Here is a 26,329-nt window from a genome sequence, read left to right as displayed (position 1 = left end):
CAAAAGCCATGTGGTGTCCGGCGGACTGAAATCTTTTTGCACTATTTCAGCCAAGAATAGAACCTCTGGGAACTGCTCCCATGTCGTAAGAGGCGACTGACAACATGCTAGGAGTTCCTAGGTCGAGGTATTGCTCCGTACCGAAGACTTAACCTGGACGGACCTTAAGGTTTCACATCGTAACCTTTATCCATTCTGTATTTAGTGAATCACTGACATATAGTCACCATTTCTGATTCGCTATTCTCGATTGTGTACCAACGTTTTAAGTTTCTTCTGGCGGTTGTATATTAGCAGTAAAGGACGAAATCTAATTCTACGCTAAGTAACAGCATATATTAATATACCGGCTCTGCCACGCCAAAGTTTTACTTCCAAAGCTTTGGTTTAAAAACTGTTTTTTAAAAAAGTAAACTTTCATGTAGGAAATTTTTTGAATTGGTCTAGGATGGAGCTGTCGAATCGCTCAAAAAGTTTTTTATGTTGCAAGCGATCTGTAGATGTGTTAAATTAGGTTTTTTTTTATTAAATCTGGAACCGTCTACCGACAAATCTACATTTACGAATACCTCCAAAAGTAAATTCTTGAGGTCTCATGAAAGCCTGACACTAGCTTTATGATACTTTTGCTTTCCTAAACAGTGATCAAAATCTCAACATTCCAGAACTACACTTTGTCAGAAAATGTAGGGCCATCGGAAGCTAAAACTTTGTAAAATCGCACTCCTGGTCCTTCCTTCAAAATCATCCAGTGCAGTTCTACGTCACTCGTTCGAATTTGCACCGCTCATATGGTAGTCGGTATTTGCTAGTATTGCTGTTCTCCCATCCATTCTTCTTCTTCTTGGTCATCGAGGGATCCCCTGTCGTAGTGTTTATTATATTTGTTACTCATAATAAACATGTCGTTTGCAATTGGTATTTAACCCAATTATGGGAACGTGTCTGATAGGGAGAGTGGAGATACCAACTTGTCATTAACATTTCGCTGTGAATTTTTTCACATTCATTTGGGATATCTTTACTACATTTGTACGCTTTCTTTGTACTGCAAACTTTGAAAACGATTATTGAAGTGTTCATAAGAAGCATTACTCCCGATGGCCGGCTGTTCGGAGTTCAAATAGTTCGTTTCGAATTCTCGGAAATTGATCGCGAGCGACTTCGTACATATTGCTAAAATCATATTGTCTGTAGATGAATAGACCTCTATCATATTCCACGCGGCTTTATCGTTTCCTTACGCCCCACAGAAGAATAATTTTTAAAATGCCTATTTGAATGGATTCATATTTCTACTGGAGGTGGCATACCTTAAACCTTTGATCTAAAATGAAAAGACAAAGCGCGTGAGTACTTAGCTAAATCACAATATCTACCAATATATATCCTGACTCATCTCCCTACCTACTAACACCAATCCTATCCTGTGACACTTGTGGATGATGCAGAGAATTCCTCGGTTATAATAGTCATAAGTGTTGAACTAACATTTCTTCCCATCCCAAAATTGACCTGCATGGGCGTTGCCATCTACGTTATTGATCATACTATAATCTTAGTCTCTTTAGATTGCACGTTGAGTATGACCAACTACTCCCAAGTATCATCCAATTGGTTCAATATGCAATTTCAACAGGCTTTGATCAATCACGGGAAACTCACGGGCGGTCAACTAAGCTAAGCTTCTAGGACAATAACACATCCAAACCAATGCGACTTGCACGACTCTATAGGTTGCCTTATCAGATCCTAAGACAAGACGTGACAATAGGAGGGGCCGTTTTTGTTCCAATTTTACGTCAGAATGGTCCAGCTCCTGATTGATTGATTCTGACTTTTTGCACCATACGCAATGTTACTGCAGGGATACCGAAATGATGTTTGGCAGTGTTGCTATATTTATAGGTAAAGATTTTCATTACTTTTGACAAATAAAATTATTATCGTTAAAAAAGTTAAAATGACTAAATTGAACTGAAATTGTGCGACAAAGCGAAACAAATGATTATCATGCATTTACCATATACGTGGTAAATTAACTTTAATAAAAATACGACAGAAACCACACTATAATCTAAAATTATTCAGAAAATGGCTTCATCAAACCTTACTAAACACCCATGACATGGAAAATCGGTCCCTTCATCAATATAGTGGATTCAAGATACAAAACATTTCTGGCATTAAATAAATTAACAAGACTCCTTTTCATTAATAAAAATAGTAACACTGTTCGGAAGATTTCGGCAGGGTGAAAATGTGCGAAAAGAAGAATGTTGAATGAAAAATATGCAGCCGATTGTCACGTCTTGTCTCCTCTTGTCTTAGGTTCAACCCTAAGACAAGACGCGACAATAGGCTTCTTATTTTTCCTTCGGCATTCTTCTTTTTGCTCATTTTCACCCTGCCGATATATCTTCCGAACAGTGTTGCTATTTTTATTTATTAAAAAGGGAGTCTTGTTAATTTATTTTATGCCGACAATATTTTGTATCTTGAATCCACTATATTGATGAAGGGCACCATTTTTCCATGTCATAGGTGTTAAGTAAGGTTTGATGAAGCCATTTTCTGAATAATTTTAGATTATGTTGTGGTTTCTGTCTTATTTTTGTTTAAGTTAATCAACCACGTATACGGTAAATGCATGTTAAATACTTGTTTCACTTTGCCGCACAATTTCAGTTCAATTTAGTCATTTGTACTTGTTTAACAATAATGATTTTATTTGTCAGAAGTAATGACAATCTTTTCCTATAAATATAGCAACACTGCCAAACATCATTTCGATATCCCTGCAGTAACATAAGGTACGGCTCAAAAAATCAAAATCAACCAATCAGGAGCTGGACCATTCTGACGTAAAATTGGAACAAAAACGCCCCCCCCCTCCTATTGTCACGTCTTGTTTTAGGGTTCAACCTTAAAACATCGTCTTTGGGTAGGACCAGAGAGAATAAACAGAGAGGCGAAGAGTGAGAACCTGGGATGGTACTTGCGGATAGATGTTTTCTTTTTCTTGTTGTTCTGTTCATTCTATCGTTCGTCTCACATAGCCTCTTATAATTTAAATTGACTGGCAGCATTAACAGTACCCCATAACTGCTTTTGACGTTCGATTTTTTGCTATCTGTATGTCTCGTCTCAGGTGAGAACCAGCCCCATTGATTATGTTTTTAACGCATAATGTTTGGCAACCGCTTTCCCAGCTATAATTTTAAATGACTCCAATTTTATTTTGAATTCGCGTAGTGTCACGTCATGTCGTTAATTATTTGTTTTCGGTGAAAATTAAAATAAAGTGCGTCGCGAGATTTTGTAGAAACCAATTCATAAGTTTTTTTTCGTTTTCCGGCGAAAAAGGATTAAATCCTTATCAAGGGTTACCTTGTAATGCATCCAACCGTACCATACCTTAAATTTTAAGGCTGAAGTGAATTATTTTCTGCAAGCTCCTGGATAAATACATCGTTACCGATAATTTCTGAATTTGCAGTGTATGACCACAGAGAACAGACATCCATGATCTAACGAAAATACTTAAAAAACATGTGAAAACATTTGAATTAATATAGGATAAACACTAGCGCCGCCACACCAACCTATCCCAACTATCCGTCAAATCCATTCCGGAACCGGTTCGAAATCCTGAATGGATTCAGTATGGAATCTTGCTAAAAGAAAACAACCGATTCCGACTCTATCGGTTGATGCATTTGAGCTGGAATTCATACTGGAAATCTGAACCGGTTCCGGACTAGTTTGACTGGGTAGAGGAATATCCGCTGTCAATTCTGTCGAACTCAGCCACAAAAAAAACATGACGACAGTAGCGCACCTGGTTTGGATATCCCAACTACCTTCGAAACCGTTAGAGATTTTACAAAAGTTGAATGCTGAAGATGGACGTCTGTTCTCTGTGGTATGACATTTTCCTTACTTTGCAACCATTTTATGTATAGCTGATAATATTTCCAGCTCCATTTCAACTACGATAATCTATATAGAAAACGGCAGACTTTTGAGGCTCCCAAATTCAGTTCCGATTTACCAAAACGTACCGGATTTATGTTCTACTGAGGGGTCTAACGATTGTATTTCGGTTTGATACTCAAACATTTACATACACTCAAAAAATATAAACGTTATGCCGATTGATTTTACACATAGATTTTTGCAATTAGCAGAGGCAGATAGACACTATTTGCTGGCACATAAACCTAATGTGTGTATTTACAAGACATATTAATCATTCATTCACATTTCATAACTATAAGGTACATAAAACCCGATTCTATAACAATACGCACAAATAACCTATGTGTGCACATACATAGTTTATACAGTTGACGCATAGAAGGTATGTTTGCGCGTGATAATATTAGCATTTTTTCTTCATATGGATTTTAAGTGGTTTCAAGCAAACAGAATTAACTTTTGGACAAATGGTTAACGAAAACAATTAAAGTACTGATTGTATTGATATATATCACTTACAAGAATTTGAAAAATGGAAGCGATTGAAGATGGCATCTCGATTAACTTGGAAAGAGGTAGGTTTTTTAAATGGATGTCGACTTAACGCGATGATAGTTTCCAATTCATACGAATTGGTCAATCACGACGTCACTGCAGCTTTATGAACTAGACGAAAGGAGCATCTAATCAAGGATTTGTTTTGTAGAAACTGGCCCTTTCCCTTCACAATATGGAAGCATATCGGCTTCCCATCACGTTCCTAACATCATCCAAGAATCTAATATTTGAACGTGGTGTTCGCATCCTCAATCCTCCGTTTACAAACTTTTTTTTTTTTCATTCGAACAGCAAAATCCATGCCTTTTCACTTTTCGGTTTACCCAAGATTGCATCAAAATCGTATTATCCCTAATCAGATTTAAACAGAAACGCCCAAATGCTCTTCAGTTTAAAGATAACCCTAAGTTACTACATGTGTCCAAGGTATTTTTCTCACAATTTTCTGTATTTTTCTTTTGAAAATGATTATGCCATTGTTGTTCTCAGATAGTTTTACATATAAAAACATCTTATACATCAAGATAACTTGAGTCAATCCCCAGACACAGTCATTTGAAGCAAAAATTAAAAAAATTCTCACGTTTTACGTCTACGCTATATCTCAGTAACCAAGCAGAATGTCGAAATTCTGAAAACGCCACTTTGTAGAAATTTTTTTGACAAGTGATGTAGCATATCTAACTCAGTTTACTCCAAAATGGCGTTTTTCATAAGATAGCACAACAGCGACGATTTAAACTGTAAAATAATTAAAATAATAAAGAATTCCATAGCACATGGGACAGTTATGCTTATAGCGGCAGTAATGGAGTCTGGCGAGTCAACGTTTTTGAAAACATGAATGTGCAACATTTTATACCAGATTTTTCATTTATTTATATATCAGTAACACTGAATAAATTTTAAGAATTACATTGTTGTTTTATGAATGTATAAGGGCTTATTTTCGCATGTTCTGATCGACAGAAACTGTACATCAGTTTTTTGAAAATACTTCATTCCCATTTTGTAATCTGTGGTGTGAGTATGTATATAAGTATATTGATACCATTGTGTATATATAGATAAACCTCTCAGCAGTCATATCATTCATAAACGTTTCAAACTTAATAGAAAACAGATAGATGTTTGAAAATAGTACCCCTAAACAAGCCTATTGATTGAAGTATACATGTCTATAGAAATCTAAACTACAGTAAATAGCCTCTTGATTACATTCCAAAACTAATCGCTGTAAAACCGTTTGCACTTTCTTCACGTTGATACGTAAATAGTTACATTGAGAACATCTATTAACAATTTTGATAGTTATCTGCGAGTTAACAAACAGCAATATGTAGATTAAGGTACACTGGACGTTTCCCTACAACTTACGTTCGCTCTCCTAGCTGGGGGTTAGAAGTGCAAGTCATATGTGTTTTGTTGATTTATTTCCCAGTTGGCGGTTTTGATGTCTTCCAGTCCGAGAGAGCAATCCATTGAGCAGTGGCTGATCGATTCCGAAAGAGTTCATCGAAAAAGGCGCGATCTTCTGGTCTCGCATCAGGTCCGCTGCCGATGATTGCCTTCCCCAGAACTTCGTTCTTTCCCAGAAGACTGTCGTGGAGGACCTGTAGCTCGATTGAGCAGTTTTTCAGTGCATCTTTGGCGATGTCGAACGAGAGTGCTTCATTGTACACCGGAGTTACCGTGTTCCGCGATACGGTTGTCTTCCGCTTTTTAAGTCTCTTTCCGTCGATGTTGTACAGTGACACTTTAACGTACGGATCCGATGAGTTCCGCGTTTCGTCTATGACCCGGAGGTTTCTGGCTTTGATTACTACGACGGTAAGTCTTTCGGCTGATGGAAGATATGAAAGTGAAACCATGAGGTCGCCTAGATCTTGTTTTGTATCCTGAAAGTAACAGATTCACATTAGATTAAATGTCAAAGGTGAAAGCTACAAATCTTACCGTTTCAGTACATGGCCCTAGTGGGCGCCAGAGGTCTATTCGGTCCGAGAAATCAACATGTGCCAGTGCGAGCTGGGAACCGCCAATGATCACGTGTCGTGAGTAGGCATCAAAATCGAATAGAAGCACCTCGAGTGTGCGGCGGCCGACGGTGGCGGGACGTACTTCGAAAACGAAGTCCTCATCGAATACTGCAAAAATACGGGTATAAATACATAAGCTAACTTGGGGCATTGACTTTTTGAGAATGAAATATAGTTTCTCTTTATTTTTCACCATAAACACCCAGAACTCATCTGTCGAACATGTAATGTAATGTCCGTACTTTTACCAAGGACTTTACCACACAAATAAATTAAAGGGTTGCGTACAAAAAACGACCACACTGACATACAAATTGCAGCTATCCTTACCAGCAACCAACATAATTTGCGAAAATATAGACGCAGACATATAATTAGAATATTGATAAAGTTCATAAAATTAAAATTTTTCTTTTCGATAGGTTTTGACATATGAAAGTGAAAACATCATCATTGCACTCTTGTGTCATTTGTAGGTCCTATCAAAATAATTCATAACATAATTACAATATTTGCCCATAGTGAAGTTACACGGGCTAGGCTAAAACAAAATCAACATCAGCCAAAACTTTTTATAAAGTATTCACAGGTATTTAATCTTTTCGGGAAAGTTGCAGGTTTGGTAATGATAAACATTACCTTCGAAATTAATCAACGCGAAAAATCAGAAACAAAAACTTTATGAACAAAAATAAGAATTTAGAGTTTATTATAGAAAACATCTCATAACTCGGTTACTGTGAGTGACAGAGACTCAGAGCCGTAGCGTGCAGTCGGTCGGGTTGGCTCCCGCCAAGGGCACCAAGCTTAGGGAGGCGCTATAATCGTGCTCTATTTTATAAAATAAGTAAAATAAGGTTAAATCATAAGATCATGAGAGGAGTGCTATTTCCAAGCACACACTAACTTATTAATTGAACTGAAAAAGAAAGCCAATGTAAACACCGAAGTAGTGCACAATAAAGACGCTGAATCCCTCTGGATAAAGACTCGCCAACTCTATCTTATTCTTATTATTTATCAGTAAGTGTCATTCCAATCGAGCACGAGATCTGTCAAAAGCCCTCAATCCGAAGAAAATCGCTTCGAATCCTTCTGGAACGAGAGCCATTGACAGGTCTCGTGTTCGATTGGAACGACACTGACAAATGAATGCTAAACAAACAACTGACGTGTCGAGTCTTTATCCAGAGGGATTCAGCGTCTTTAGTGCACAACTGAGACCCCACCAAAGGCGCTAAAAGATTAAGTCTTCCCGATGCCAGAAAGAGCTCTGCAATATCACAAAGTTGCCAGTGGTCAACGAGTTTTGCACGAATTCGAATCTCTGGTTGAAATGACATGAGACTTTTGCAGTTCCTAGAAGCGTTGGAAATTCCTTGTTTTATCCCAGAGACTTTGTATCAGAGCTTCCTCGCGCTGGTATATTTGACGGCCTCTCAAGAGAAATATTTAAACCTTAATAAGTAAACTCACCTGTCTATAGTTTTCGGAACAGTAAAATCTGCCCACACAGGGAGATAATCAGAGTCACGCTCCTCCCAAATAGCATTTAAAATTTTATAGCATGCTAAAAAAGCAATCTATGTTTTAAGAGGCTCTTTAAGAGTGCCTTGAAACCACAATTGTTAGTTGGGCTTAGAGCTTGAATGCTTCACATTTGTCGGACGCTTTTCATACGCGGGAATGGTTATATGGACTCTCCTGCCAAAGGTTACCTGACACGAATTTTGAGAGGACACATCAGTTTGTCCCGTCCAGTGCAATTTCTATTCAAAATATTTACTCACTGCAGTAAGAGGTGTTTGACACAACCCCGTGCTTCAGCAGAGACACGCATGATAAACTCGAATCAGTGACTGTCTATTTCAACTTTGTGAGCGGGCATGTAGACGTGGTAGTCCTTCATAAAAGACAGAATATCACAATTCTGAGCATATCTGGGCAAAATATCTGTTACCGCTGCATAAGTCGTAGCTTTGTTTTACTTGCATGCGCAAGAAGATGAGTGGATATCTGGGACATAACCAGAATGTCGTGATGGCACTTGGACTGATGATTCAAATGTAATGATATGCACCGTAATGAGTAATTCACAAACAAGGGCACAGTTCCTAAAAATACTCTCCTTTATTATTTATTGGTTTTGATATACAGATATACTGCCGCTAGAAGCATAATTGTCCCATGTGTATAGGAATTCCCATAGCACATGGGACAGTTATGCTTCTAGCGGCAGTATAGTACATCGAAAAAAGTCACTATCATTTGAAAAAATGTCCTATAATGTCGTGAAATATCGAGGTCTGGAGTAATCTCAAAAAAGTGCATTTCTGTGACATTAAATTCTCCAATATTTTCCTCCAATATTTGCCAAGTCCCCTAAAGGAAACTCCAATATTTTCCAAACTCCAATATTTTCTAAGTCCCATAAAGGATATCCACAAAAAAAATTCAAGATGATGCTAAATCTTCACCATCTAAGCCATTTCGCATCAAAATTACGAATTTTTTTGAATATTCAGAGTTCTTTCAAAAAATTTTCGTAGAATTGACCGCTAAGGCCGATTCTTTTATCAAGTCTGGTTGAGCTAAAGTTTTGCATACAGACTTTTTTTTTAAATTACCTTCATCCCATACGTGCCATTGGCACCCTAATATACAGTCTCCTAAATAGATGCTCACATAAAATGCGGCGCGTGTCAAACACGAACGAACTTCGGTCGAATCATTCGGGATTTTACAAGCTTTCAATCATCGGAAAGAAATATAGCTGTTATTGAAGGGTTGAACCGCAGAGGCGGATCGAATTCCCTAAATATTCGTCAGCTCGGTAAACAGATATACACATACACATGACGCATGGTACGCATAACTGAGCTTCCGCCAAGGGCACCAAAAGATCACGCCACGGCTCTGCAGAGACTACATGTCTTCTGCAAAATTTATAAAAGTACTCTCCGCTACAGACACTTTATACACAGACTAGCGAAGTGTCAAAAATTGCAGCCAAACGGACTGTCAAAAGGTGCAGCCAAACGAGCATGAGGGTTTTAAGAGGGGAAGTACAAGAGGAATCCCGTGCAAAGCATCTCAGTCAAAAGGGCAAGCTGCTGGCTAACGGGGGCTATTTGCCAACTCGGATGCGCTAATTGCCCTTCAATTTGCCAGCAAATTGCTGGCAAATAGGGGACTATTTTAAATGCAGCATTTGGGCGATTTGCCGCCGTCATTTTTTGGCCGTCCTACCCGCCCTTAAATCTTCCTCAAATCGCCCAGGGAATGCGCCATTTAATCGCCCTTAATTGCCTAATATGAAAATTACAAATAATACTTATTTTCGGATTCATTATCTACTCACATAAACTTATCAGTACACTAGGTAATCACCACCAAACTACTTTAGGTCAGAGATCTTGTTCCACTATCCTTACACACGATTCCACAATTTCCCACATTCGTTGGCTAAATGAAGTGCACTAGACAAACAAAATACAAGCGAGAACACGCCAATTGTTTAAAAAAACAATTTTAAGCTTAAGCCAAACATGAACCGCCATGTTTGAATAACGCAAAAAACTACCAAGTTTATTTCAGCCGCCAGAAAATGGGTTAAGTGTTGAAATTGCCTTTAAATCGTATTCGCAAATTGCATTTGTTCCTAGGGACAATTAGCCCAAAATGCTCGCAGAAACTCTGCCAGCATCAATTTCGCTTTGCTCAACTTTTGCTAACTTTCTGCTTGTCACGCTGACCGGGCTGTACTGTACAGAGCAGGGATGCCATGTGCACAGATTTATCTGTGTGTCACAGATTTTCAATATGTTGCACAGATAGCAAGAACTGCACAGATTTCCATAGTTTTCTGTTTTAACGCACAGATTTCCACAGATTAGCACAGATTTCTCAATTTTTTACCTTGCGCTTAATTTTTGACACGCGCAAAAATAAAAAAAAGGTCACCACATCTTGTTTTCAGCGAAATTTGTAAGATTTCCGTGACATAGATAGACACATATTTTTAAATGGGCCGCGCACAGATTTTGCAAAATATCACCTGGTATCCCTGCTCCAGCGCTTAAAAAATTGACATCGCTGCATGAACTTGAAAGAAAACGAAATTCAATTCATGCCCACTGCGATGAATGAAATTTTTGATTCGTTTCCATCGTCATTCGTTCTCCCCTGGGACGGGACCTGCGGAAAGAAAAAAAAAACGCGTGTCAAATTGATCCAGCACGCAAATGTCAGATTGAACCGGCTGTCCTCAGAGTGATTAATATAGGGAGTATTCTATTTGAAATTAAGTAAATGCTAACTTTTTTTTTCAAATGTTTCAATAAATTAATCATTAGATCAATAATGATAGTGGAGATGATAGTGCTTTCATTAATTTCGAGATCGTCAAATCTTGTGAACTTCTCCCACTGTTTTCACAAATCGGGATTCACCGGAAAATGGTGAAAAGTCATCTCCGGATTTTTCGCTTTACTACGACCGCAATTTTTGACCTTGCGCTTCATGATAATGGATTCACAAAAAAAAAATTAAAGGGTTGTGTACAGGACACGACCACGGTGACATTAAAAATATAGCTTTTTTATCTATCACACATCGTCGCTGTTGTGCTATCTTATGACAAACGCCATTTTGGGGGAAACTGAGTTAGATATGCCACATTACTTGTTTGAAAAATCTCTACAAAGTGGCGTTTTCGGAATTTTGAAATTCTACTTGGTTGCTTAGACATTGCGAGAAACGTCATGAGAAATTGTGAGTTTTTTGCTTAAAATCACTGTATCTAGGGATTTGCTCAAGTTATATTGAAGTTTTAGATGTTTTTATGCGTGAAAATGTCTGAGGAACACAATGACATAAACATTTTCAAAAGAAAATTACACGAGTTGTGAGAAAAACACAGTTTTAGTTTTAAATTGGAAATAAAGGATATTTGGCAACACTGTAACTAAAAATAACTATTTTTTCTAGATGCCCTGACTCATTCCCTTCAAAATGCATTTCACCGATTGTTTATAGCCCATATGAACGCAAAGATATGAATAAAAGTTAAAAATTGATGATTTTTTTCTATGGAAAATTTTTCATGCACGATTATGACACGTTATACAAATTTTGTCATCAATACACGCCTATGACACGTGTGAGTGCGACTTTTGTTTACATTCATAGTAAAAACTCGCAACATAGTCAAGCGATCTTCGTAATATTTGAGAGATTGATGAAGAATAGATAGAAGCATTAATTATCTTCTTTGGAATGTTTATACCATTTATAAGTTTCAAGATATTCAATCTCAAACTTTAAAAATCGTTTTTCTCGAAATGTGCTAAATGGCGCTTGTCATAAGATAGCACAACAGCGACGACATATCGACACACGTTCTTGTTCACTCGCCTGTTTTCATATGTTACAATTTGCTATATACCCTCCCCATTAAAACATAATTTATTGAAGGTCTTTTAACGGTAATCTATTAATTAATCAAGTATCTCACTAGGTGATTGGCATTATTTGGCTGATCCATCTAGTAAAAATAGGCTGGTCTGTCCAGAAAATATATTCAAAAGAAAAGTTCCATATTGAGAGCTGTGATGAGGAAACCCACGCCCGCCAACGGAAATATACAGATTCTCCATAAAATATGAAATTTCATTTTCCATTTAAATTTTCAATAATGTACTAATGAACTTAAGTAAACAATCTTAAGTGTATGTATTTCTTGATCGATTAGTGGTGGAAAAATGAAATTATTTGATAAATTACATTGTTATGCAACGTTCGCACTACCAGTTAAAATGGGTTTTTATGCTATCTTGGTGACATTTTTCTTGTTGCTAATTATTAAAACGTGTTATAACTCTGTAGTGTAAACATTGTATTATTAAACCAATTCTGCAGCGTTTTATGTTATACAGGTGTTTTATGTGGTAATAGGACTGACATAATTATATCTTCAGTACAGCGGTTTGTTTCATAATTTAAAACAGATTTATTTTAAAATTTAAATTAGTTTACCCAACCGTATTTGTTGTATACCTTAAAACGCAATTAGAACTGTGTTTTAAATACATAGGGTAGGACAGATATTCTGACTGGTTAAACTGGGAAAACAATTTTAAGTCCAGTAACGCTTAAGACATGGCTTGAATTTGAATCGAAAAAGAACACCCGCTTCAACTGCTGCTGGGACCAGGGTTGTTAATCGATAATTAATCGTCATCGTCGATAACGTTAACCACCCGTCAACGTCATCGGAAACTCCGTTAACGATAATGTATCGTCGCCTTCATCGTCATCGTCGATAATTGTATCTTCGTTTTCATCGTCATCGTCGGTTCATCGGTTATCGCGATACATTTTGCGTTACTTTCCCGTTTATTGGGGTTGAAGTTGATGCGGTTAACTTTCAATTGTTTCGAAATAAATACCTATTGAAGGACATGTTGGCAGTCGAAAATCAATAGTTTTGGACATTTTCTATGCTCCGGGGGGGGGGGGGGGGGGGTGTTCCGACGATGTGTCAAAATGGAATTTTTTGTCAACTTTTCGGGAGAGTTTTATATTGAAGGGAAAGTTATTGGCAGTTGACAATCAATAGTTTCGGACATTTTCAATACACAGGGGGTTCGACTATGTGTCAAAATGGATCTTTTCAACTTTTAAGGAAAGTTTGTTATATTGAAGAAGTTATTGGTAAGTGAAAATCAATAGTTTTGGGCATTTTCAATGTACCGTCGGTGCATCAAAATAGAATTTTTTTCAACTTTTCGCGAACTTTTTATATTGAAGGGCAGGTTGTTGGCAGTTGAAAATTGATAGTTTTTGACATTTTCAATTCACACGAGGATCCAAATTGGCAAAAAGGTAAAAGAAATTCTTTGATCCACGAAAAACATTTTTAGTTATAGTATCTTCAGCAAAGTTTATTTATATTTTTTTGCATTTAAAAAGTATTGGTTGGGTGATTAATCCCTCTAAAGCTGAGAAGAAAGTTTTTGCTTATGTTTATGAAAATTAAAAAAACTTTCTTTGGCAAAGTTGTTGAGAATATCTTAAGTATTAACTTCGCTGAAGAGACTATGTGTCCATCTATCGAATTTAATTTACATTTGTGGAGATTTCTTTGATATACCCCTGAAAATTGCTTTTTTCAAAATACTTTTTCTGGTAATTTTGTAGCATTTCAAAATGTGCCAAGATGTTGTTCAGCATAAGAAAATACAGAATTTTTGTAATGTAAGTTTATTTGTATCTCTTACAAGTTATCGAAGTTTTAGTGTCCAAAAAGCAATATTTTGGTACGGAAGCCACAAATTTCCGCAGACGAATACCAATACGAATCTGTAAAACAAACACTATCAAAATCGTTTGGTGGGCTCTAGCTTACGTTCAAGTCAAATTCGAGTAAATTCCTTCTTTAGCATATTTTTCTTATCTTAGAGATGCAAAATATACAAAAATAATAATACTGTACTGTAAGACCTCCTCAAAGGAATTTTTCACTAAATGATAAGAACGGGTTATGAGGCTTTGTCGAGGAACTAAAGAAAAATATTTTAACCGCTCCGGTTTATTAAAAAGAAAGAAAAAAATGTTAGTCCAGGTGTTTGCGTTTCGACTTCCGTCTCTTCAGAACCAGAAAGAATATGTGCCGATTTTGTCAATGTCATCATTTTAACAGCCTATAATTCGCCAAGGGGCTGATAAAAACAGGCCTTCACTGTATTCAAAAAACGAATAAAACTCTATTATGTGGCCGTACATAAATTACACTACATAATTAAGGGTAAACAAAGGAAGCATGAAGCATCTTGTTACATAGTGGAGAGAAGAAACGGAGGAGGGGGCTAAAAGCTTCCTAACTAGAAAAGGAAATCAAACGTTGGAAATATGTATGTATATTCTCCTTTTTAAAATCCGAAATCTTCTGGTTTAAATTAAAATTATAATAAAATTTGTTAATCACCACAGACTTAAATGTGTAGTGTAATTTGTGAATGGCCTCATAATAGTGGTTTAGTAGTTTTTTCAATATATGTTTTTGCGTGCTAAAAATTACTAATTGCACAATAGCTCAAAATTTGTTTTCTTCATGGTCAAAACAATTTTGGTCACCTTTTTGCCGCTTGGAAACACTGTGCACCTGGGACTCTTCTGTGCACCAACTTACTCGAAAAGTTGAAAAAAATTCAATTTTGACACATCGTCGGACCCTTCTGCCTATTGAAATGTCCATCATGAATTATTGATTTTCAATTGCCAACAACTTTCCCTTCAACATAATACATTTTCCCGAAAAGTTGAAATAATTTCATTTTGACGCATCGTCAGACCCCGCTGTGCATAGAAAATGTCCAAAACTATTGATTTTCAACTGCCAACAACATGTCCTTCAATAGGTATTTAATTCTAAACAATTGAAAGTTAACCGCATCAACTTCAACTGCAATAAACGGGAAAGTAACGCAAAATGTATCGCGATAACCGATGAACCGACGATGACGATGAAAGCGACGATACAATTATCGACGATGACGATGAAGGCGACGATAAATTATCGTTAACTGAGTTTCCGATGACGATACATTATCGTTAACGAGTAACGCCGATAAATTATCGTGAAAAATGTATCGCATTAACAACCCTGGCTGGGACGGTAAGTTCTGTTTTAAAATTTTCCGTTGTGTCCAGTACGAAACAAAAGTGTTTGAAATTAGAAAACAAAAAGTTCTGCTGGGAATGTGATTGTTTCCGATGCAATTACACTCAGATTTTTCACGCAGGGAATACAGGCCGTGTAAAGGAAAACCGCGTAAATTTAAAAAAACGCGTTAATGAAAACCGCGTAAATTTCAAAATCCGCGTAAAAAACCTGAGTGTACTCTCCTATATAAAATACTACGCTGCTGAACAGTGCAATAACTACAGAAGCACGTAGTCAGATGCCTTACTGATAAAAAACATATAACCGAAATATGAAACATGAAAACCAATTGGCTCTTTACCCTACGCAGCTACAAAGCGCCGTAAACATGGATTAACAAGTTACAACGCACACGCATGCATAAAAATAAATATATTTTTTTTCAAACGCAACACTCTTAAGCAGCACACACCGTATTGAATTAAATCCAAACCACCCCGCCCACCCACTTTGCAAATCATTCTGTGACACCATGCTGGTACCCGACAAATCCGCACACGGCCACCGCTGCCGAAAATGCATAGCGTCTACCGCTTATTGTAGTGCCCAGACGCTGCAGCCATGATCTTACCCGTTCGACATAAGAACAAAAACTGATTCAAACGAGTACGCGTCACCTCTATTTATAAACTAACCGTATATGGTTTAGTCACTTAGGCGCGAGTGTGTGAAATGCCAACGTTACCGAAAATCGATAGCGCTTATTGCATCGCCCGGAGACGGTGTTGCTCATATGGGATCAGAGCAACAACTGATTTAAACGGACATGCGTTGCTTCTATTTATGACTTTTCGTGTTTCATTGAGCAACTAAGCTGCCCTCTTTTGACGGCTGTGTCTGAGAAATCTGCCTCACGAATGGTATTTTTCCCGTTTTTTGTGAACTTTTTAATTTTACCAATTTCCAAAAGTCTACTTTTATTGGGGAGATATTAAATTATTACCAATATTTAAGTTAGGTGTTTCTGAATCGGTTGGTGTATGAATGATTAAAATCCATCTAGTAATATCGGAGTTATAAGCGTGCAAACCTTACATAGTTTCGTTACATGGGAGATAGTTTAGATTTTAGAATGACACCTAGCCCCAGATAGTGGAGTAAGACATTTTTAATGTCAAAATATTTTTCATTTTGGAAGTGCGAGTATACTGCAAATATCCAATTGATACGTGATTGTATTCGCGCTTGGCTTATTGTATATGAAGGCGGCCTCAGAATGTACAGGCATTCTTGAAATGGTTCGTCAGATGTACACTAGAACTATCGCCTTTCATTTCCAGGGTCAAACATGTGTACATCTATCGATGAAAACAAATATATCATTATATAGATGCAGACAAGTTTCTTCCATAAAAGCACTGCAGGACAGCGGGAAATGGATTGTATACACACACAAACATTGTAGAACATATAAAATCGAAAATATGGACAGTTTTGACTCTAATGAATTAAGTACCTCAAAACGCTGTTTTGGGCCACTGTGCGCTGGCACCACACCACAAATTAGCGCAAGCTAGAAACTGAATTCAAACAGATCACGCAACATATGTGAACGCCTGAAACAACAGGCTAACCCCAAGTGATGTCTCGGGAAGTCAGCACAGAAGCTCCCTTTTAGTTCAGTTCCATTCTTTAGAACATGAAAGCTCTTTTTATTGATCGTTTTCCATTTTTCCACGGCTTTTTTATTTTTTATATGCAAAAGTATGTTAGCCGGTCACGACCTATGATGCGATTGCGAGCATCTATTGGTGGCAATGAAAATTTATTGCATGCCAGCTGGTTCTACTTGTGCGTTCGTTTCTTGCACACTACATACCAAGCGGAAATTGACCGTCTTATCAACGTATGTTTTCTTATGCAACTTTTTGAATTAACACATTTTGCATGACAGAGCAAAACGTTTTGCTTAAACCATCGACTAAGCTGGATTTCTGGATGGTCTTTAAATTAGCAGTTTCTCGGACTTTAATTCAATATTCATCATCTAGAGATATTAAGAGGATTACTCATCCGCACCACCATCTCTGAATGTCTTACCTGGGTTTAACGTTTTCTTGTGTATCCTAGTTTGCCACATGTTGTTCCGATCAGGAAGCAGTCTTATTTTCGCATACGGATCTGCCGTTCCACTGAAATCTCGTGGTTGCAGGTCCTGAGCCTGAAAGAAAAAAAAACGCGAGCGAATTGTTTTGTATGAAAAGTTATTCTCCCCCACGGGCCGACGTCAGTCACCTCAATAAGTTTCACGTTCAAAATCCCAGCACTGGGATCATAGCTGAGCGTCAAATGAATAGCGCCTCGTGAGTCGTCGCCTAGATCTAGTTTGGTGGGGGTACTCTCAATGGTGGTAGAATCCACTATATCTTCTTCTGGGGCATCACTGCTCTGTGCGTTTTTGGCTTTTACCGTAGACGTGGTAGGTTTTGCCGGATTAGTAGCACTAAGTACCACGTGTTTGTCGGTTCCAGCAATGGGAACCGAGCCTACCACTATTACGGACTTACAGCTACTGGACGAATCGGCACTATCTTCCGGGACTTCCTCTGAAAACATTTAAAAATTTCAGCCAGAATTCGATAAATTGAAATAGAAACTGACCATCAGATGAGTCCATGAGTTGGCCATTCCTGCTGGTTGCTTTATACAACCCCTCGGATGCCCAGAAGGGCGGATCATCTGCTTTTGCAAGTGGACTGCCATTGTTTCGGTTCAGATAACGAGATGTTCCTGCCACTGCGTCGACATTGTACGGGATGGGGCAGCTGACTTGGCCAACTTGTCTGGAAGTTGAAACGTACGGTGACGGATTAATGGAATGGTTCATTATTACATTATTGTCGCTGTACGATAGTTGATAATGATTTTAAATTCATCCTACTGGAACAGCGATTCTCAACCTTTTCGTATGACGCCCCCTTTGAAACTATCTTGGGTAGATGCGGACGCCCACGGTTTAAAATAGATTTTTATATTAATTTTTGATACACCTGATATGACAGAGCGCGTTAACATAACTGAGCGCTAGGTCTTCTAGACGCACTTCAATTTTATCGTCATCCATATATAAGGGATCTTAGTTTTATCATTGTCACATTCGACAACGTTTTGCATTTTGTTCTTCGTCATTTAGTTTTCTGCTTGTGTTAAACTTTTAAATGTTATCAATAAATCAGTTTCTCACATGGTGTAACTGTATATATGCCGCTTAAGGTTTGTTTTATTTTTAGTAATAGTTCCACGTCATGGTCTAAAACGAGTTGGGTTCAAGTCAATTGAAATTATATTTTCACGCCGTACAGGTAATTTTATCTGTGACTGGATCATTTCACTGCGCTTTCGGAGGTGACGATATAATACTGTTTGTGTAGATTGATTTTATTTTTTAACACTTTATATTTTCCGTTTGTCGTGGAAAAATTTAAAATTTCGATATCCGTTCGAAAAAAATATTCATGTTCGCGGACCCCTAAAAATCTATTCACGGCTCCCTAGAGGTTCGCACATACCAGGTTGAGAATCACTGTACTAGAACAATTTAATAAGCATAAGCAAGGAGCCAAATGAATATTCATATAAGACAAATTGCAATCTAATGGAGCACACACTCCAGTAAAGGGTCTTTTAAATAAATCCAGGACTAATACGTATTGATAGCTATTATCGCATCCAACCTACGCTTACCTTAGCCCCCTCGCTTGTCGCTCCTTCTCCGTTTCTAGCAGATTTTTCTCGAACCAGTTCAGTCGGTAACGCTTGGAGCAGGTGATATAGATGAGCAGTCCCAGCAGTGACACTATCAGAAACGATGTGGCAGCATAAATGATAACCTGCACCGACGTTACCGGCTCTTCGCCCTGATGGGCGAATATATTGTCCAGCGATGATTTCATGTTTATTTATGGCCGTTTGATGTTCTTTTTTCGACTATTTGAAACTTGAGGAAGCTGGGAAATGTCGTCTCGGTGATAAATTCAAGTAACCTTTGATCAAAGTGTGGGTTTTATCTGGGGAGATATATTTGTATTTCCTTTATTTTTTGACGCCATGAGCGTGGTTGCTCTGAATAATTTCTTATCTGGAAAGAGATGAAATGTAAGATAAAGAAAACATGTGTTAAATCGGTAAACGGAAGCTTAATGGAACAAAGGTGTGCATTTTTAATGGTGTGCCTTTTAGTACGCTGAATATAATCACATCAACTATGCATGATAATCCATATCGATAGTCATAGACACAGAGGCGTTACTAGGAGGAAATATTTGGTGGTATAATGAAGCACGGGAACGAGAAGCATTTCCGGTGCGAGTTAAGCCTTCCTGTTCACTAGAAAACGGTAGAAATTTATGGTTAAACATAAACACTAAGTACCTGCAAATCATCACTAGATTATGTCATATTTTATTTGCCAAATACAACGAATCTTGAGTAAAAGATAATTGAAATTTGTCGAGATGTCAAAAGAACTGAAAATGTTATAAGAATCATTTTTTTAAAAAAAATTTGCAATAATTTATGTAGGCAACCTTTATTATTTCTTAAAAAAATGGATGTATCAATTTTGCGCAAAAGGGCACAACACCTAACTCAGAGAAGTTGAATTTGAATGTTTCGTGTTCCACTCGTCAGTAACTGACATCAACTTACTGCTAGATAGACGATGTATCCAAGCTAGCACCAAATTGGCACCAGATAGACATTAAATCCAAACAGCTCACACAACATGTGTGGACGCCTAAAGCAACTGGCTGGTTTCGGGGCATGTCTCGGTGAAGTAAGCACAGATGCTCTGGATCGCTGACGAGTATATGAAAACGAACTCTTGTCATTTGGCATTAGAGCCAAACGCCTCTGAGTATGCAACCTATATTTTTTTCTAAGAAATATATCGTCTAACTAACAGCATGATGATGTCAGTTACTGACAAGTGGAACACGAAACATTCAAATAATTTGTGACTTTTCTGCGATATGTTAATGGATATATTTTTTTTCCACACCACAAATTTGAACCAAACCCCCTAGTGCAAATGTTTGGCTACGCTTCCACATCGATAGCCTGAGCGATGTTATCATGCACCTAATGCTCCGTGAAGAGGTTTTCTCATGGCACTTTTACGAGACGTTGCAAAGAATGGAAAAAGGAACATCCGATAGTGTTGGAAAACCCTCCATCGAGAGCAGGTTGTTGGAAATACTGGTAGTGTGAGCGTCAGCGAACTTGATCTGTTTTTCAACATCGAACCCAACACGAGTATCAATTCATTGGCGGTAAACTAGGTTAGAATTAGTTGAAAAGTTAGTCAGTTTCTAGCGCAGTTCGAAAAGACATTTTTGATGCGGGGTGGAGTGTTAGCTTCAGCGTAGCGATGCATGTGTTCACATAAAAGCCATAAATATCTATTATTGCGAAGCATCGCCAATAAAAAGAAACTTCATGAACGGAGATGAATGTGGAGAATAGTCGGCACGATTTTATTTGCTATTCTGGTATCGTTAATGCTCTAACGAGAAGTAAGACATATCGAGCACCCGGCTCTGCTGATGTTGGGGAGAAATGAAATATTAAGGCAGTGGCGTAGTAGCGGGGGGTGCATTGGGCAGCTGGACGTAAGACTGTGCAACGATGGTTCCGTTAGCATATTCTGTTAAGACGATGATCCATCATCAACATAGCATTCTGAAGTTTGCCGATAATGTTCGGTGATTATTTCTAGCGGTTGTAGATAGAAAAATGAAATACGAAATCAGTTTTACCGAAATAATATTTAGATCATTTAAATGGATTATTACTATATTGAACAATAAATAGGCGACAAAGGGAAATCCACAAACAACAAGCCATAACTTTTAAAGTATTCGAAATATGTATTTGATGTCGTCAGTAAAGTTATTCGCAAAAGTAAGAGCTGCAAATATACTGAAGGCATTATTCCAATATAATCGCTTCCAAGAAAATTCTTGAAAATATCTAACTCTTAGGGGAATTAATCAGTAAAATTACAACACCAGAAGAAAGGGCATACTGTATGCTTTTAATTCTCCGAAGATACTATTGACCTAAAATTATCCGTTTTGGCGCTAATAATACATTGAATGTTTTGGGTCTTATTTCGGCAGAAAATTTAAAAAACTGCAATAAACGCGATTTTTGCCCCTTCAAATATTCATATCTTGGAAATTAAACATCAGAATCAAAAACCAATTAATAGCGTTCTGTCTGGGTGATAAGCCTTTCATTTAAAATTGGTTTGGAAAAGATCGGTTCAGCCATTGCTGAGAAACACGAATGAGAGTTTGTCCGTTACATACACACACAGACACACGCACACACAGACATCGTCGAACTGAGTCGATTGGTATATACGACTCGGCCCTCCGGGCCTCGGAAAAAATCATAAGATATGTAAAAAAGTACAGCCACTTTGACCATTATAATTTTACCTCAATTTCTTCTTCATATCTGAGCGAGAAGAAAGGCTTGTATCGATTAAATCGTATGGCAAGTATAAGTTCAGTGAGTAACCTTTCAAATGAAACAAGTTCGACGCTAATCGGAATCTTAACTAAAAAGATATATTCATTTGGATAACATAGGTTTGAATACAATTTTTTCCAGAACTGATGATCTATTTCACCTTTGAAGTTCTGTAAACAAAAGTCCTCAAGATTTAATATTCTATTCAACCTGTTTACAAACAGAGTAAAATGTAAAATCATGGAAAGCTCAAAGTAGAATTTTGAGGTTTTGTCCGTCTAGGCGACAATGTGCGCCGCTGCCGCCGGTCAAATTGGCACCAACGCCGCCGATAACGATATTTTTCATCGGCGCACATCTATCTATCTATCTTCTATCTATCTATCTATCTATCTATATCTATTATCTATCTATCTATCTATCTACCTATATTTTTATATCTATCTATCTATATATATAAAAGTCAAAGTTTGTATGTATATGATTTATAGACTCCCAAACGGCTTAATCGATTTCCGTAAAAATTTGCACACAGTAGGTATTTGGTATGGAACGTGTTTGTGTGCTATTAGTTGGAGATTATCTGCTCGCCAAATGGCGCTTTGGAACAAATTGTGTTTTCCTCCTATTTCGCAGAGTGTCGCAGCAACGCGCGATTGGTATTAGCTAGTCTATCTATCTATCTATCTATCTATATATATAAAAGTCAATGTTTGTATGTATATGATCTATGGAGTCCCAAACGGCTTAACCGATTGCCGTAAAAATTTGTACATTGTAGGCATATGTTCTGGAGCGTGTTTGTGTGCTATTGGACAGGGATTATCTGCCCACCAGATGGCGCTTCGGAGCAAATTGTGTTTTTCTTCTATTTCGTTGAAAGTCGCAGCAACGCGCGATGGGTATTAGCTAGTACCATATATTCAGTTTCAACGCCTCCCTCATTCATTCACTTCCAAACTAGCTGATGTTTCACACAGAATTGAATGCTTCAGTGCAGAGGTCAACCAATACATTCATGCAGACAAATTGATGACAGGAGATTGCATCTTTTTCTTTTTTGAGGATAAGCCAACTGCCCTATCTATGTCTGGTACATCTTTACTCGATAATTCCTCTTCGAGCCATCATAGAAACAAAATTAAGTTTGTTACGAAAGTTGAATTTAAACCAAAAATACCTCAATGAATTCGCTGCACTGAACGAATAAATGACGAGGCAAACAAACAAAGCATTCCATTCAGCGCGGCGAGCATGAATTGAATTTTATTTCTCTTTCAGGCTCATACGAGGATCTCAATTTTTTGTGCTCTGAAGCGGATCGATCTTGTACCTCGTTAAAAACGGACAAAACCAAATTTGGATGGATGAACACAATAAAAATATCTCTTTCCGCAACCTTTAAACTATGTTAAAGAAGTAGTTCTTGAATAATTCTTTTGAACATTCAGAACAACGTCTCTCCGGATATGTTCAGACATTCTCCATCCGTCACTTTTCTTTATTTTATAACCACCGGGCAGTAGCATTACACATGTGACAAAGCACCATTAACAGCAGCCATGTCAAATCTCGGATTCACACAATCCGCGTGCTCAATGTGTCCCGTGTACCACACAACTTCCTACGTAGCTAGTCACAGTCTACAGTTCGGTTACCGGCTGAACGCTTATTATGGAAAGAAAATGAAATGTGAATGTGAGAAAATGTTTTCCTCGTCTAATTGGAATTTTCTCCGCATGGGCACAAATGGTTCGTTTGGCTGCACGGAAAGATCACAATTGAAAATATTGCAAATGACTTTGTTTACTATTGTACTACAATGCTGAACCAGCACAGTAGGTATCAATTACTCTGTAATTGTGCGGCTTTATGAGTCCAACTATCAAATGGTTTTGAGAGTGATTAATTTTTAAAATGCGAATTCAGGTGATGGTATGATAAATTTATTCTTCAAATTTCTGCTCTCACAATTTCCGTGCCAGCGAGGCGACCATAATAGTGAGCTTGTCACTGCGGGGGCCATGAATAATACATGTAAATTGAACATTCCAGAGGAGCAGTAAAAAAGGAAGTATAATAAAGATGGTAGAAAATATTATAAGTGCGGTAAAAACGAATTCTGTCGCTATTCAATAAATTCTGACGATTTTCTATTTGCTGTGTACGGACTGAATCGAATTTAGAGCTGCAGTTTAGTAAATACTGTAATTTCAAAACATTTTGATAAAACTTTTTTGCAGCTCTGACAGCGAATTTTGGGACAATAGCATGTTCGGCTGAAACCCTCTTAAGCTAGCCAGCTTACATTTGGATGCCACAATATAGCAGCAAGCTCCGAAATTGATCCCTTTTCTACCCTCTGCTACCAGCAGTGGTGTAATGTACTTCGGCAAACACTTTAACTTTATCCGTGCTGAAACGCTCATCATGCTCCGCCTGTGGGTGGCTTGAAAAGCCTTGGAATGCTACATGCTGTGGAGCGAAAAATTTCAAGTGACTTTTATGTAGTTGTTCATCATCTCGACGGTTTGCCTGACACCATCCCGTCGTATTGTTCCATTGTGTGGTAGAGGAGATTCATAAAGGAGGCGAGGTATTTTGCGGGAAAGTATGACGTAAAACATGAATTCGAGCGCTGACCGGTCCCAGTGAAACATAAACGCTTACGAAGGTTCGAATCGCGTACGGAAGTGGGTTTATGGTGCAATCAAATTGCTTCCGCATAGTTTTCGTGTTGGGTTTTTTAATCATTGTGGGTTAATTGATCAATTTAATGGTTCGGAATGCCGTTTACTATTCCATAATATATTAAAAGTAAGCTTCAAAAACATTTTATCTGACTAGCGATGCATGGATGTGATCAAATAAGTGGTCCTATCATCAAGCGAAAGTGTGTCCAGATGCTGTTGCTTGAATCCTCCAAAGTACACCAAATGTCTACTGTATTGCCATTATGCTCGTGATAGAGTGTTACAATCCCAATGATGTCTATTTAATATTTTCTAAATCTGATTTATACATTAAAATAGTCCTTTTTTCTAAATTCTCAAGAAAATTTGATAGCTGGAAGTCATGTTGATAAATTCACGGAAGTCACATAAGAACTCACTTCGTCTTCCATAGAAATACCCATAAATTTCCAAACCTAATCTACAACCATACATCATGTTTAATTTGAATATCATTCTGTCTCAGCAGTTGCCATGCTAACTTCATCATCATGAGCCCGCTTTTTTTCCGAAATTCCGAGATGGCATCCATTTCAGTAACTGGGATTCTCGGAAGAGAACATTTTTGCTCGAGCTCGTTTTGAATTATCTTACCTTTTCTTCTTCACTTTCCCAAGACCTATATGTTTATGAGGGTGATGTTGAGAAGGTTCGTGTCACAATGCGAGAAAACATCTAGATGATTTCCTTTTCAACCCCTTTCAACACCCCGTCACAAAGCAAAAAAAAAAATACTACGAGCGTCCCTTCTGAATTCGCTTTGGTGAAGTGAGAAAATATGCTTCTCTGTCCGGGCACACGCTGTAATAGGCTGGTCTTTTAGGATTTTTAGTGCTATTGTAGCTTGATTCTGTGGAACGGACTAGAATCTGGAATGAACGCAATAGTCTGATATATTTAGCCCGTATTAGACTTTAATTTTTTCGTTGACATCGAATATGCCCTGCAGCACAGATCCCCCTCTGAAGCGTCGATGATACAGCAATATCGGTGTGTTGTTCATGTTCACAGAACCAAAAGATACCCGCAGCTGCCGGGATCCCTGGAATTTTGAATTATCAGGTTTGGTAGACAGGTGAGTTTATTTTTAACTCTTGTCACAGTGAAGTGGGCTCGTGTTGGTGGCTCTCCTTATGTTCTGAGTGCCCATAAAATTTACCCGCCTGGAGGAAAGTGGCAGATTCAAAAATAGATATGCTGTGTCAGTGGTAATGTTACAAGGATGACGTCAATGCAGTACGAGTCGTACTACCGGCAGTGAAGTTTGCCGGGAGATTTCTTGTTCTCATCCTTTCGGCTGCGTTACATGCATCACCGCCTAGTAGATGTATAATTCAATTTATTAAATAATTATAATAATCTTTAACATAGATTATTATATCACTGGCCGTATGACTTATACTCAGGGCCGCCAAGAGGGGGGGGGGGGGGACCGGGGTGTTTCCCCCGGGCCCGGAGTTTTGAAGGGGGCCCGGATTTTTAACAGAAACCTAAATTTTGACAAATACTTTTTCGACAAAAAATTATTTGAGAATACAATTAAAAATTCAATATCTTGTGTATGAGGTAACTAGAATAGCGAAAATTCTACCAACATTTTAATAGTTTTGTTTTGAATTTTATATGTCATGGAGCATGAAGAGAAGATCTCTCAGTTCACAATCCTGCAGCTGCCAATGATTCTAAGATGCATACGTTCAACTAAATTGCTAAATTGTGTTTGATTGATTTCGAAGAGAAAATTTAACTCTGCTATCAAACTAAATCAACTAGTTTGCAAGATTAGCTAACTAATGTAGCAAGTTAATTCCACATAC

General features: G+C 37.8%; 1 protein-coding gene across 2 annotated transcripts in view; it reads right to left on the bottom strand.

Moving 5' to 3' along the window:
* Positions 1-5,393: 5,393 nt before the first annotated feature.
* Positions 5,394-26,329, bottom strand: part of LOC131696125 (synaptotagmin-5-like) — a 37,708-nt gene continuing 16,772 nt past the window's right edge. The window contains exons 2-8 of one of the 2 annotated variants that reach the window (XR_009306726.1): positions 18,988-19,381; positions 17,905-18,086; positions 17,539-17,849; positions 17,344-17,464; positions 6,496-6,686; positions 5,917-6,437; positions 5,394-5,854 (exon numbers count right to left, since the gene is read on the bottom strand). Coding sequence is in view for 1 of the 2 variants with exons in the window: in XM_058984669.1 (XP_058840652.1) it covers positions 5,970-6,437; positions 6,496-6,686; positions 17,344-17,464; positions 17,539-17,849; positions 17,905-18,086; positions 18,988-19,196 (1,482 nt within the window). In the remaining variant the exon portion in view is untranslated. Of the gene's footprint in view, positions 6,438-6,495; positions 6,687-17,343; positions 17,465-17,538; positions 17,850-17,904; positions 18,087-18,987; positions 19,382-26,329 lie in introns of both variants that reach the window. The other variant, XM_058984669.1, reaches the window with a different exon arrangement.

This window comes from Topomyia yanbarensis, unplaced genomic scaffold (genome assembly GCF_030247195.1).
Source record: "Topomyia yanbarensis strain Yona2022 unplaced genomic scaffold, ASM3024719v1 HiC_scaffold_76, whole genome shotgun sequence".
In the NCBI taxonomy this organism is placed as follows: domain Eukaryota; kingdom Metazoa; phylum Arthropoda; class Insecta; order Diptera; family Culicidae; genus Topomyia; species Topomyia yanbarensis.
The sequence above is the reverse complement of the archived record's forward strand: the minus strand, read 5'-3'. Positions and strand labels throughout refer to the sequence as shown.